This window comes from Nyctibius grandis, chromosome 11, assembly GCF_013368605.1.
Source record: "Nyctibius grandis isolate bNycGra1 chromosome 11, bNycGra1.pri, whole genome shotgun sequence".
NCBI classification, from domain to species: Eukaryota; Metazoa; Chordata; class Aves; order Nyctibiiformes; family Nyctibiidae; genus Nyctibius; species Nyctibius grandis.
The window spans coordinates 6,553,263-6,567,042 of NC_090668.1; the positions used below are offsets into that span (position 1 = coordinate 6,553,263).

At 53.1% G+C, this 13,780-nt stretch overlaps 2 protein-coding genes across 2 annotated transcripts; both read right to left on the bottom strand.

The window, feature by feature from the left end:
- Positions 1-607: 607 nt before the first annotated feature.
- FAM219B (family with sequence similarity 219 member B) lies at positions 608-4,725 on the bottom strand. The gene is made up of 6 exons (XM_068410203.1): positions 4,657-4,725; positions 3,075-3,177; positions 2,855-2,945; positions 2,331-2,408; positions 2,011-2,059; positions 608-1,847 (listed from the first exon to the last, which is right to left on the bottom strand). The coding sequence occupies exons 1-6, from the start codon at positions 4,720-4,722 to the stop codon at positions 1,689-1,691; spliced, it is 546 nt and encodes a 181-aa protein (XP_068266304.1). The 5' UTR covers positions 4,723-4,725; the 3' UTR covers positions 608-1,688.
- An 806-nt stretch (positions 4,726-5,531) lies between these two features.
- On the bottom strand, positions 5,532-12,775 carry COX5A (cytochrome c oxidase subunit 5A). The gene is made up of 5 exons (XM_068410506.1): positions 12,496-12,775; positions 9,125-9,241; positions 7,919-8,040; positions 6,875-6,997; positions 5,532-5,693 (listed from the first exon to the last, which is right to left on the bottom strand). Exons 1-4 carry the CDS (start codon positions 12,773-12,775, stop codon positions 6,884-6,886), a joined length of 633 nt encoding a protein of 210 aa, XP_068266607.1. The 3' UTR covers positions 5,532-5,693; positions 6,875-6,883.
- Positions 12,776-13,780: the final 1,005 nt, after the last annotated feature.

Below are 13,780 nucleotides of genomic sequence, written 5' to 3' on the forward strand. Positions count from 1 at the left end.
CCACATCCCTGTAGCATCATCCCCTTTTCCCCGCCTCTTCTTGCTGAGAAGCAGCAGGGAGGCCTGAGGCCTGCGCCCCAGGTCTTGAGCACCTCTGCCCGCCTTCTCCCACGAACGTGATACTGAGGCTTTCTGCTGCTCCTGGGTGCCTGGCGGGCTCCTCCGAGCCCGGCCGATGGCAGGCAGCGCTCAGAGCCGTGTCCCCCCTTCCCCGGCTGTAAAAGGGACCTGCTTTGGGGGGTGATGGAGCTGGAGAGCCTCCGGTGCTGTGAATAAAGTGGTGACTTTGTCCTCAGCACAGGGCAGTGTGGTGTAGGGAGCAGACAGGGAGAAGCTGTGGTGTTTGCAGGGCTGGGGGCAGCTCTGGCATCCCCCCGGTGCCGGCTGTGACTTTCCCCACATCACCCTGTGCCTGCAGCATCAGCCCAGGCGAGACAGCAGCTCTGCAGGGAAACAGGACACCGGGGTAAAACGTGATGAGGGAAACCAGATCGCTCTGAAAACGCGTCGGGGTCAGGGAAGGAGCCCTCAAGCGGGGCTACTGCGGGGAGTGGGGCTCAGCCCCCAGCCACAGCGCCAACACACCCTCCAAGTAACAAGATCCAGTTTATTGAGTGCTCCCTTCAACAAGGAAAATACAAAAAAACACAACAGTTCAGGTCTCTAGACATCAAATATTTAAATACGGTTTCTTTATAAGAAGCTGATTGTCCTCTGTGTAGTAGAGCAGGACCACGACTTAAGGCAGCTTTTAAGGTTGACAGCAGGCAGACTGCCCCGCCACCCCAAATCCGCACCCACAAGGAGCTGTGCAGAGCTGGCACGGGGAGGGGGGTCTGCGCTGCCCCTCGCCTGCATCAAAGCACCTTTGGGGAGAACTGGAACAAGCCAATAGCTCCAAACCCAGAACCCACGGACTAACGGGTCCCTCAAGAGGCAGAAAGCGGGGATGTCCCAGCCTGAGCGGTAGCTGCTGGTGGGTGTAACAAATGCAAACGCTTAAAGCTCAGCAGTCTGCTCTGTTGGGTTTTCCCCCTCCCCGTCTTCTCCCCTGGAGCAGCAATCTTTGGCTCCGATCAGCCCAGGCTTTGCGAAAGGAACCTGGCAGCAATTCACTGCAAGCAGCATTAGCTAGGTAAACGAGGCAGCTCTCTGCCAGCCGACCCCAACCTCACTGGCTTGGCCTCAGCCTGCCAAGGAGAAGGGGTGACTAAAGCAAAAATAAATAGAAAAGGGGTTTCAGGGCTTCCCAGACTGGTCCCACACCAGTTCAACCCCACCATCACCCACCTCTTCAGTAGGGAGGGCTGGGAAGGGCAACCCGGGGCTGGGTCCTAACCCTCAATGAGAAGGAAAAGAGGCAGTCAGGCAATGCCAAGAGCATTTGCTGCTGTCCCTCCCCATTCCTTCCCTTGACACGCCCCTGGAGGTGCCTGGGCTCTGCCTCTCCTCCCTCCCCACCCCATCCAGGCCACCTAAACATCACCGGGCCACCTCTCCCTGATATTGCTGAGTGTAAGTCCTTTGGGGTTGGTTGGCTGCTGCCACTCACCACGAGCAGCATCACAGCATCGTTCAGTCCTCGTGTCACCATCCCGGCGTGGGACACGGACACCAACAGCCATCCCATGGGACAAAGAAAGTGCTGGCTTTTGACCTGTTCGAGCACGGCCCTGGCCAAGCGGCGTCTACTGGATCACGCAGGAGAGATTTTCTCCGAAACAACAGGGGCAAGAAGAGGAGGTGACGGGTTTCGGGGGGATGAGATCCAGGTCTTCATCATCGGGGACCTCATCGAGGTGGTACCCATCCTGCAGCAGCTGCCGGCTCAGGTCCTGGTTCACCTTCTGTGAGGGGGAGCAAAGGAGGCAGAGCTGGTTAAAATTAGTCCCAGTTTAGTTAAACCATAGGGTGGTGCTTCATTTCAGCCCCTAGCCAGACCCCGGAGGTGTAACGGGGACGAGGGAACCCGCGGGGACCGCGCAGTTGGGGTCAGACCCCTCGACTTGCCTCGGCGGAGGAGTAGCCTGAGGAACATCTGGATCCCAGCTCCCCGTCGCTAAGAGAAGAAGGAAATGGTCAGAGCCAGCTGGGAAGCAGACAAGGGAATCTTGTGGGGGGGGGAAGCGAGCCGGCAGCGTAATCCCAAGAGATTTGTTAAATTTGGGACAACGGGAGTGTTTTGCTGCTGAGAGGTGCCCAGCGCAATCAGGGATGCTCTACAAGTGAGAAGGAAAATCAATCCCCCCCCCCCCCCCCAAAAAAATAATTCAGCTCGGAGCCTGCGACACCCTCCACCCAAAACCCTTCGACATTCACCCAGTCCCCACCTGTCCGAATCGAGGGAGACCAGGTTTTCGTCTGCCGTCTGGCTGAGCGCCGTGTAACCCTTGTTAAACTTCACCGACCTGCGGGAAAGCAGAGGAGCGAGCCCGTGACGGGCCAACGCAGCCGCAGAGGGGACGGACCGAGGAGCCAGGGCAGGAACCCCGGCCCTGAGCATCCCCCTTCCCACCCAGGCGTCGGCCGGGGCCACCACCAGCTAAGAACAAACCCCATCTAAGCTCTAAACTACCCGATTAAAGCCGTTACACCAAACCAACCCCAAAACAAAGAGAAGCAGCAGCGTGGCCCCTGGTAGAGCAACTTTTGCAGAAATGCAAAAATAAGAGAGTAATAAAATAATAAAAAGTAATAAAAATCTTTTATTATATCGGATGCTTGCTGGCCACAGCAGAGCCAGCAGGATAAGGTCCTAGACTCCTTTTTTTAATGCTCTGAGTTTTCCCAGTCTCCCCAAGGAAAAATACACCTCGGGGAAAAGTAAAATGGGAGAAAGAAAGAAAAAAAAGACCTTTTAGCCGCCGGCTTCGGCTGGTGCAGCGCGAGTCCCCCCAGCAGCCCCTGCCTTCGCAGCGCTGCCTTCGCCAGCTCGCGCTGCCTCTCTGAAAGCCAAGCACAGGGGCAGAGCTGCAAAGACCCAAGGGGTGGTTTTTGGGTTTTTTTTTGGGGGGTGAGAGGTGCAGATGTCTCCCCAGATCCCAGCCCTGGGGATAACACCGAGCATCACTTACGGAGCTTGGCGTGAACAGAGGGGGGCTTGCTCATGAGGTACGGTCCCCTTTTCTCCACCGCATCCGTCGCCTTGTTCAGCCTCTTGTTTTCAGCCCGAATCAGCTGAAAAAAAAAAAAGGGAAATAAGCCAATTTCATAGCTTGTCTCTACAGGGACAAAATAAACCCGGGGTCACCGCAGAGAGCATCTGGCCTCGGTCATTCTCGGGAACTCATCAGGGAAATCTGCCACCGCGGCGGCTGGGGAGGGCTGGGAGGGGACGGCTCCTCCTCCCCAGCCCTGCGCTGCGGCCAGAGGAAGGAGAAGAAAAGGCATAAGCAGATTCATTAGCAGATAAACGGATTATTTGGGAATGGTGATGCTAAATTAACAGCACAAATGGCAACAGGCAGTTTCTTTGCAAGCCTGACTCCACCAATACCCGGGAGGAGGTAGGATGGGGGAGGTTTAACTCGCAGGTTCATCAAATAAAATATAAGGAGGATTTATTTTAATTTCTCCGCAGGTTTTGGGCCTTTCAAGCTTCTCCCCGTGCAATAATAAAGCCACATCATGAAATCGAAAGGAGTGTCATGGAATCAGGTCTGAGAGTCAGGGCTTTAAGGAAAAGCCTCCTCCATCTGTAGGACATTGATTGGCAAGGAGAGCCGGCACTGCTAAATGACAACGGGGGGGAAAAAACTGCTATAAATATAATAATTAATGAAGAACATAGAGAAAAATCAAAAAACAAGGGGAGAGTCAGTGCAGGAGGGATGGGGAATGAGAGGGGCGGTGATGGGAGAGCACAGCCAGGAGCAGCGGCAGGGTCCTGAGCCAGGACTAGCAGGGCAGAGCCTTACGGGCGGGGATAACCCCGTGCGCAGGGCGCTGGGGCCGCCCGAGCCAGCGGGGCGAGCCGGGCAGGCAGCAGGCTTCTGCCCGCACCCCCGTGCCCCTCTGTACAGGCTGTACCCCCCCTACAGAGCCCCCCGCACACCCTCTGCCCCTACCCGACGCTGGGCCTCCATGCGTATACCCCCTCACGGCCACAGGCACACGCCCCACCCCTATAGTGCTCCTCTGGGCACACACCCCAGCCCTATACCACCCCTATGCACACACCCCATACCTCCCCTATGCACATACCCCAGCCCCGTAACCCCATGCACACACCCCAGCCCTATACCCCCATGCACACACCCCACACCACCCCATACACACCCCCCAGCCCTATACCCCCATGCACACACCCCACACCACCCCATACACACACCCCAGCCCTATATCCCCATGTACACACCCCATACCACCCCATGCACACACCCCAGCCCTATACCCCCATGCACACACCCCACACCACCCCATGCACACACCCCAGCCCTATACCCCCATGCACACACCCCACACCACCCCATGCACACCCCCCAGCCCTATACCCCCATGCACACACCCCATACCGCCCCATACACACCCCCCAGCCCTATACCCCCATGCACACACCCCATACCGCCCCATACACACACCCCAGCCCTATACCCCTCCATACACACCCCCCACGTACCCCATACCCCGCATATACACCCCCCGGCCCCCCCGTACCCCCGCTCCCCGCCGCCCGCCGGCTCTGCCCACAGCCGGAGCGCGATCGCCGCCGCCCGTCGCCATGGCCGCCCGTGGCCCCGCCCTCCCGGCGCCAACCAATGGCAGAGCGCGGCGGCGAGACCCAGCCAATGAGAGGCGGGGAGGTGGTGCGCCCCCCCCACCGCGCATGCGGACCGGGGACACCGGGCCACCACCGGGCCACCACCGGGCCACCACCGGGCCACCACCGGGCCACCACCGGGCCACCACCGGGCCACCACCGGGCCACCACCGGGCCCAGCCCCTGCCCTGAGCCCGCTGTGCAGCGGAGAACTGCTTTTCTGAAAAAATTCTGCTTTTTTTTCTGAAAATTTCCTGTTTTTCTGAAAAATTCCCTTTTTCTAGGGGAATTTAAAAAATAAAATCAAGGATTTTTCCCTTTTTCCCCCTTTTTCTGCTCAAAACCCTGCCCGCGCAGGAGCCGAGGTGGAAAACAGGCTCTTTGGAGCAACACCCACCCCAGCAGAGATTCCCAGCCCTGCTAGAGCCCGGCCCGCGCAGAGCCCCTGCGAGCAGGAGCCTCCCACCCACCTCGGAGGCTTCGTTAAGCCCCGAGGAAATGCCTCCTCCAAGGGCAGGGTTTGTGCCAGTCCTCCTCCTCCTCCTCCTCCGCCACACTGGGCATAGAGGGTCACCGTGCCCTCCAGACAGGTCCTTACCTTTCCCTTCCCGAAGGTGAGCGAGGTGCTTGGGCAAAGCCCTTATTTGCCAAGCAGATAATGATTTACAAGCTCCAACGCGTACTCTCTCGGGAGAGCACGTTTTCAGTTTGTTTCTTCCTCCTTCCCCATAAAAGCAAAGACGAAATAATCACACGAGCCGCCACTACCGCGTCAGTCAAACCAGTTTTTCCTTTATTAGGTCCAACTTCCCATCACATACATTGTGACTCAATAAAGGAAGAAGTTATTTCAAATAAGGTAATATTTTAACATTTGTGTCTCCAGGCGACTGTGTACAATCAAGTAGCATTGTAAAACGCTCGAGTAATGCACCTAGAACAGAAAAGAACAGAAAAGCCATTAAAGCAGCAGCCACGAAGTTTCCACGGGGTCTCAAATGTGTTATTTCCATTGTTCACTTTTACACTCAAAGCCCAGTTTAACCATACTCAGCCCCCAAGCGCCGTTACCACATTCCCAGCGCGGCAGTCTCAGTACCCCCCTGCACCACGACATCGTATCCCAGGGCAAGAAGGAGGGCAGGGACTTAAAGATCCAGAATTAACTACTGTTTGCAGCCTGACACCCAATACCTCTATTCTAAGCATAATATTAAAAAAGAAAGAGGTTGGAATATGACACTGGCCATCTCCAGAAGAAACTGAGTTGAGACACTGCCTTTAAGTAACTTCAGTTCCATGAGGATTTTTATTTCGGGCTTAATTTTAGTCTGGGATTATAGCATGTTAGGTCTTGCCTATACTTAATGACAGATCCTCGTTAATCAGAGAACCGCTGTTTCGTAACAACACCTTCGTACACTGCAGCTCATGTGAGAGCCTGGTACTTATGGTGATCTAAATATCTTAGTTATGAGATTATCCACTGAGGCTCCTGAGTGTTCTGCACACAGATCAGTAAAGATCTGGCTATGCTACAGCTGATCTTTTTATTCTGTAAGCAAATGGTCCTCCACATTAGTGTTTAATTACAGAAAAAGATGTTATTTTAAGTGTAATGTGAAGAAATTTCAGTGTTGTTGGGTGACTACCATCAGTGGGGCCCATTTTCTAGCACAAGCCAGTAATTAGTGTCTCCCAGTTTTCTAAATAGGCTACACTGTGACAATAAAGTCGGAGAAATGATCCTGCCATTTGCTAAAAATGCTTCTGGGGGAAAAGCTGGTGAGGAGCAAAGGTCGACATGCTGCCAACAAAGTGCTGCAATATCCGTTGCCTCAGCAACTGCTATCTACAAATTTCTGGGAGGTTGGCTATGGTTGCCAACGACCTATCCCTTCTCAAGCAACTGCATTGGTCTGTTTTTAAGCCTTCTTTGAAAAGGGTTACTACCTTTTCTAGGGAGACCTGTAGTTATAGAAGAATCATGTTACAAGAACTTCACAGCCTCTCACAGACCCACAAAGGCAATGAAGAGGACTCCGTCTTTGCCAGGGGACTTTTAGGATACCAGAGTCCCGTGCCAAGAGTCTTGGAAGCAGCAGCATCCCTTACCGATAAGTTTTACGCTTTATCCAGGCCCAGTTCCTCTGGAGTAGAGATTCCCAGTTCACTCAAAGTTGGTCTAAGTTCCTGGATAACGTAAGGATAGATTTCCTTGTGAGGTCCTGCCTTGTCCTAAATGAAAAGGAAAGGTGTTATTTCCACAGCAAGCTGCTGTCAAGGCCCACTGTACACTGGCCAAGTTTGTGTTCACACACCCCAAGATGTGTGTTCACAAAAGGGTGCATGGTCTGATCCATCTATTACTCATGAGAGTAGCTCCTGCAGGACAGGAGAGCACAGCCCAGCTTCATCTGCATCTCAAGTAAACGAGGCTTGCACACAGCTATACTGGAAAGTCCTCCTACTAATCGACTGTGGCTGCAAAGCTGCTGAACTCCCCTTCGGGGGATCTGCAGTTGAAGAATGCAGAAATAGCAAACTGAGAAGCACCTGATTGTCGAGCAGAGCTTGAAGCAAGTGGATTTAGCAGGTAGCAGCAAAGACCTCCATGCCAGTCCACCTCACTTGCAGCAAAAGCAGTTAGAAGAGCATAGCTGCTGGCTGCTAAGACTGAAATAGAAGAACTCCTGCCTCCATCCACCCATTTTAACTCCCTCTTAAGTGAAGGCTGGACTCAGGTTTCAGAGTGCTAGTTTACATTGTTTTTTTAAGCCCATGCAGCTTGCCGAGTTACTACTCCCAGCCAGCTCAGTATTCAGTCCTTTAGGAAGCCAGCAAGCTGCCTTCACCAAGATATTTCTAGCAATGCTTATTTTTAAGGATTGTTTTTTCCCTTTTCTAAGAATTCCTCACCAGAGTCAGCATCAGGAAAGGAAAATAAGAAAGTAAGGATGTTACACTCACAAAGCTGTGCTGTTGAGTACTTTTACCTCAAAACCATTATTTCAAGCCACCGAGCACGTGCTCACAACGAAGGTATTGATGCTGGCAGCAGGAAATAGTGGGTTTCCCTTCGCACCGCTAACCTGCCGCTGCTGGGCTCTCCGCAATGCAAACCCAGCAGTTACAGCCCAGGCTGCCATTTCCACTCACCTTTACAACTTCTAAGATGCGGACTGCACTGGCAAAGTCGTTTAACCGTCTGCATGCCCTCAGAGCTGCATCGATGATTTTTGGTTCCGGCACCAGGTCATAACCCACAAGTGTGTTTATGCCTGTGAATATATAAAGAAACACCATGAGAAACTTGGCATCAGCTCATCACGCTATCAAAAGGAACCTGTGGAGCATTATTTTGCTCTGCCTCATGAAAGAATTAAGTATAACCACAACATCAGTCGCCATCAGAAGATGGTTACAATTTTCACTGCTATTTTGGGGACACACACACACAGCCAAAGGTTTTCTTTTGCTCTTCTCCCTCTCACTGTTGCCCACTACTGTAGATCTTAAGTGGATTTCATGAAATCCCAGGGGGCCAGTTTTATCCATGCTCCCAAAAGAAGTCAGTGCCTGTACCACGGCACACCAGTTACTGAATCATTAGGACATCCAAATGGCTTCATTCCTACAGGTATGATGAAACTAGAACTCAAGCTGCTGTCTACTTCCCTCCTCTCCTTTCAAAGGGAAGAGCCCAACACCTAGTCATCCAGGTGATGCTGGAATGATCCCTCTGGCTGTTATGCAAACACATTTATAAGCCCTAATTGGGGTAGTTTAATGGGAGCTGGCAACTCCACAGCAAATAACAACTGAAGACAACCAGTCTACAGCGAGTTATGGCCAAGCCATTCAGTCAAAGTCCAAAGAAAAATGTGTGTGGTTATTCACTAAGCAACAGCTGAGCTCAAATACACTTTCCTCAGAGCAAACGTTTTCTCCCTCCCACCCAGGTGTTAAAACACGTATTCTGGGGCACTAAAATTCACAAAGCCCGGACTCCCACTGCCTTGTACCCCCAGCCCCTCATTCTGCACGCTGTGGTTCCTTCCAAACCACTCATTTGCTTGGTGAGGTGCCATCACCTGCTGCAACAGGCTCTGAGCTGAGCAAACAGCAGCACGCCAACCACGGGCACGCGCGGAGCAGCCAGGTGACTCTGAACAGATAAAGGAAGGCTCACACAGCACCCTGCCCCGACTATTTACAGGATTGCTCTCCTGCACCAAACTCCCAGTTTTCACTATTTCTCCTCTCCAATAGCAAAGTAAAAATAAGTTGTTATTTCTGGCCATGAAACTATGACAAAGCAGTTATATTTACTCCATGTTACTCTTCCCTTTTCACTCAACATACCTTTCCTGAGCTCCCAGGCATCGATATCTGGCTTGTTGAAATATGTCACCCAGCGAGCATCAAATTCTTCATCTGATTCTTGTGACCCGTGAGAGTAGCAGCGGGCATGCAGTACAGCTGAATGCAAAAAGAACGGGAGAGGCTTTGAGCAAATGGAAAATAAGTATAATTTAGTCCTGACCAAGAGACCAAAAGTCATAAAACATGTTATTTCACTCACTACAGTCAGCCTGGCTCAGTCCTCCGCCTGGATGAGCACTGGATAAACACAGCTTATTAAATACCAGTTGTTTGTTTTGTGGCAAAGCGTGTATTTTCTGTTCTACATCAGACTTCCAAAGCATTCCCAGATCCTTCGGTCAGAGCAGGATTATTCAAGGAGAGAAGAAAACGCAAGACAACAACAATTCTGTACAACCAGTCCTTAAGTGACGTTTTCTGGGACCCCTGTTGCCAGAAGATAAAGGAATTTTCCCTCTTCCCAGAGCCAAGCAAGCCAGAGAAACATAACATACATCTTCTTCACCAACAGACACTCTGAAGTAGCACGATTGTTCTGTTCCCCACGTTCAACCCTTCTCAAAACCATAGGACATATCTGTGCAGTCAGTTTAGCTACATGAATCAGTTTTTCGGTGGCATTTCTTCCAGAAATCAAACCCTACATCCTATTAGTTATGCCGTTACCCACTTAAGATGAATACGCTGCTTTATTCTGGAGGAACTTCCTACTCCTGACATCACTGATTTGGTAATCCAGGAAAAGCAGATTTCCCAACCAACAGACCAACTTTGATGGATGACTCACCAGCAACGAGCTGCAGGTCTGCGATTCCACCACGAGATCAGAGCTGATGAAGGCTTGTTTTAAAGGGGTTTTAAGAATCTGTGCAAAATGACCTGAGCCCAGATATAAAGACTCTCAAGAGCACAAGAGACAAGAGAAGAGCTGAATAGGACCTTGCCAGTTGGATATAACTAGTCACTTTTTCTTTCTTAACCTAGCATGAACCACTCACGCCGACCAACTACAAAATTTTCTTTAAAAGAAGAAACCCCCAAACCGGGTTGCATTTTCGCATCCTTCCCAGATGTACTTTTCTACTTTGAAGTGAGCAGCATACTGCGAAGCACCACCCTAATCCTACGTAAAATATAACGGAATGAACGACAATCGTCTCAAGGAATATCTTTAGCCTCATTAAATGACAGCCCAGTCAGAATGCAATCTAGATTTTGAACAAAACTTAACATGGTCCAACATTTCAGCTGCAATTCTTGGATATACAATGCTTCCCAAACCATGAAAATGGTTTCACTTGTTTTATCTACATAATTAGGTAAGAGAAAAGTAAATGACAGGCCAAGCCACAACAATAATACTCTCTTGCAGTCCCACAGGGAGATTCCCCATCCCCTCCACAGCTCCAAAACAGATCTTTGACCCTGCTTTCTCCAATAAATCACACGCACGGCTGAGCTCGGAGCAGGAGCCCTCCTCTGTACGTGCTCCTGTGCCCAGGCAGGTAGTGAGAGGACACTGCTGAAAGACCCTCAGACGCTGGCTGTTTGGGGGAGAATACTTTTTTCCTACACACAAAGCAAATCCAACAGAGAAACAGCAAATCTCAGTTTGAGGAAAGCACATATTGAAGTTCTCAAATGCCATCTTCCAGCTGAAAAACTGAAGCCTTTTTCCACTGTGCGCTCAAGAAAACCATTCCCTTTAGTCTTAAACAAAGGAACGACTTGATTAGACTAAAAAGATCCTGAAGAAAAAGAAAAGACGACCCCAAGAATTTGAAGTCTGGCTTTCCAGGAGGCATTTTTCAGTTGCTGCTGTGTTTCTTTACCACCCTTTGTTTTCCTTGTCTCTATACACCGGATTGGAAGCGTACACTGGAGAGCAGTATACGGCAAAGCAGAAGCGCCGCAGGAGCCAGCCGGGTGCCTCCCATTGCAGCGGGGTCCATCAAGGTCACCGTCACACACACCACACGTGCGTGACAGCCAAAGCATGCCAGGGCACCCGGGTGGAGACTCCCTGCTCAAGGAAGAGGCAAAGGGCGCGGATGTTTGCAGAGGCACATTTCCAAGAAAACTCAACAAGCTTCGAGAGCCCGAGAAGATTAAAATCATCTAATACTACACAAACACACGTTAAATTCTCACCAAGTGCTGAAATGTGTCAGATTTCCCTGTTAACTAGCACGGAAGAAAAACACACATCAAGAGGAGCATTAATTTACCGAAAAAAGGCCAGACTGGCAACGAGAAGCCCAGGGTTGCGGTGCATTATATGCAGAACGATTTGCAGCATTACACACCGCAAACCTAAACCCACGAGATGAACCCAGCGCGTTAAGGTTTGCCGAAACACAACCCCCCGAGGCCACCGGCGAAGGCGGGTCGGGTCAGAAGTGTTAAGCGGGGAGGTTGTAATACAAGACCTTGGAAAAGAAGCACACGGAGCCTGCTCGTTCGGAAAGGAGCAGAGAAGCAAGGACCGCGAGCAGGCAGCGTTCAGCAGGGGTACAAAGGCCCTATGAGCAAAGAATTTTATTTTTTTTTTTAAAAAAAAAGGGTTTTTAATGAGTATCTGTGAAATCCCAGCGTGCAAACGGATGGCTACCACATCACTTTGTATTTTTTAAAAGATGCGGCAATCTCTTCCCTACGGCAACCGTTTAATCCACACGCGCTACATGAAAGGCACCCACAGGTCTCCGAGCGTTTTGACTCTAATCACTGCTCGTTAATTAGCTATTAACCGGGACCCACAGGCACTGCCTTCTCTGCGGGCTGGTTCCCTGGTCAGCATTCACACCGCACTGCCTGGGGCTGCTTTTCTTCCTATTAATTGGGGTGTTAATAAGGAAAGCGAAAGAAGGCCAGGAGCGGGAGCAGGGCTGTCCCCCCCCCACCCCATCGCCCCCGGGGCCGGGGGGAGGCTCGGTGCCCCCCGGGGCCGGGGCTGAGCTGCCCGGCTGCCGAGGTCACCGCCGACCTCCGTCAATGTCACCTTCGCGGGAGGCGCGGGGAGGGTGTCGCCAGCCCCCTCAAAGCCCCCGGGAAGGGGCCCAGCCCCCCCCCCCCGCCGGAGGCGGCGGGGCCGTTAACGGCGGGACGGGGGTCACAGGGGGTCGGCGGGAGCGGGGCAGCGGGCGAGCGCGGCGGAGGCGGCGCGCACTAGGCCGCAGGCGCGGCCTGCCCTCGAGTGACGCCGGCGGGTCATTACAAGGACACGGCACCACAGGCCCGGCCCCGCCGCCTCCCCACCGCGCCGGCACCGGGTCCCCCCTCGGTGCCGAGCACGAACCGGGACGGGGTCACGGCGAGCGGGAAGGGCGCGGGGCGGGGGGGCCGCTCACCTGCAGGACCGGCGGGCCGGTGGACGGCGACGCGGAGGCCGGAGACGGCGCAGCGGCGGAGGAGGAGGGCGGCGGCGGCGGCCAGCATGGCGGCGGGAGGCAGCACCGGGCAGCGGGGGCGCGCGCCGCTCGCTCCTGGCACCGGACCGGGCGGGGAGGGAGCGGAGGCGGCGGCAGCTACGGCGGCGCCGCGGGGACACACGGCGCCGCCGCGGAACGGCGGGCAGGCCGCAGGGGGCGGGGCGTAGCGCGGCGCGCGCGGGGCGGTGCCGGCCGCCATTTTGTGGCGGGGACGGGGCGGGGAAGGGGGGGCGGCCGTTGGCCTCGCTCGCCTCATAAGGGGCCGTAGCGGCGGCTCTCGGTGTGTCTGAGGGTTTGTGTCCGTGGTGGTTGGTGGAGTGCTGCCCGGTAGCCCCGTTAACGGGGCTCACGCAGGCGTGGTCCCAGTGCGGGCTGCCACGGGTGTCCCCTCACGGATCAGGGCCACAGGGAAGCCCGAGGGGCCCCTCCCTGTCTCTGCCCGTGCGCTGCCAACTCTTGGTGAGGGGAAATTCACCCGATTTCTTCCTCTTGAGGTGGAAATGGGGACCCAGCCTGGCTCTGGCTGCAGTGTCCAGCAGCTCCAAGGCTTTCTGTGGCTCTGCCCCAGTGCCAGCCCTGGCACCCAGCAAGGCGGCTTCTGTCACATCCTTGTCCCCAAACCTCGTAGACCTTGACCGTAGGGTGCTGCCCTCTGCCTCTGTCACCCCATGTGCCTTCAGGAGGACAGGGCTGATAGCCACCAGCCCTAAGGGGTACAAATGACCCTAAAAATTGTTCCTCGCAGGCACCTGAGGCTGTGGCTCAGCAGTGTGGCACAAGATCATAGTGATAATTTTGCTCCCTTAGGACCCCATGGAGCCAGATGTCATCGTGCTATTTTAAATGCTTCATCTCTTGGGTTACAGTAATTTATTTTTCTTAACCATTTTCTCATGTAGGAAATCCTTGCTCCACAGCCAGCAAAGCAAGGAGTGCAAAATCCCCAAGCTCCTGTTGCGTCCAAGATTGGAAATTGCCTGCATATGAAATCAATTAGAAATAATTTTGCACATTAACAAAGTAATGAGGAGAAATGAGTGATACTTTTTCTCTCTCTCTCTCCTTGGGGGCAACGTGAGATGGCAACAGCAGGGCAGGGTTGGGGAGGTGAAGGGCTGTTAATTCCCAGCTGTGCAGCCATGAAAGATTTTAGGCTCCAATCAGAGTGTTTATCGATGATTTTATTTATTAGCATGATTTTTAG

What these genes read in the sequence shown, in the direction of transcription:
- FAM219B (XM_068410203.1), bottom strand. Translation starts at nt 4,722, where the DNA reads ATGGCGACGGGCGGCGGCGATCGCGCTCCGGCTGTGGGCAGAGCCGGC. An exon ending in CTCTGTTCACGCCAAGCTCC is followed by an intron (nt 2,946 to 3,074) that starts GTAAGTGATGCT and finishes CTTGGCTTTCAG; the next exon opens with AGAGGCAGCGCGAGCTGGCG. An exon ending in CCGAAGCCGGCGGCTAAAAG is followed by an intron (nt 2,409 to 2,854) that starts GTCTTTTTTTTC and finishes GCTTTCCCGCAG; the next exon opens with GTCGGTGAAGTTTAACAAGG.
- COX5A (XM_068410506.1), bottom strand. Translation starts at nt 12,775, where the DNA reads ATGGCGGCCGGCACCGCCCCGCGCGCGCCGCGCTACGCCCCGCCCCCT. An exon ending in CCGGCCCGCCGGTCCTGCAG is followed by an intron (nt 9,242 to 12,495) that starts GTGAGCGGCCCC and finishes TTTTGCATTCAG; the next exon opens with CTGTACTGCATGCCCGCTGC. An exon ending in GCATCTTAGAAGTTGTAAAG is followed by an intron (nt 6,998 to 7,918) that starts GTGAGTGGAAAT and finishes CTTTTCATTTAG; the next exon opens with GACAAGGCAGGACCTCACAA.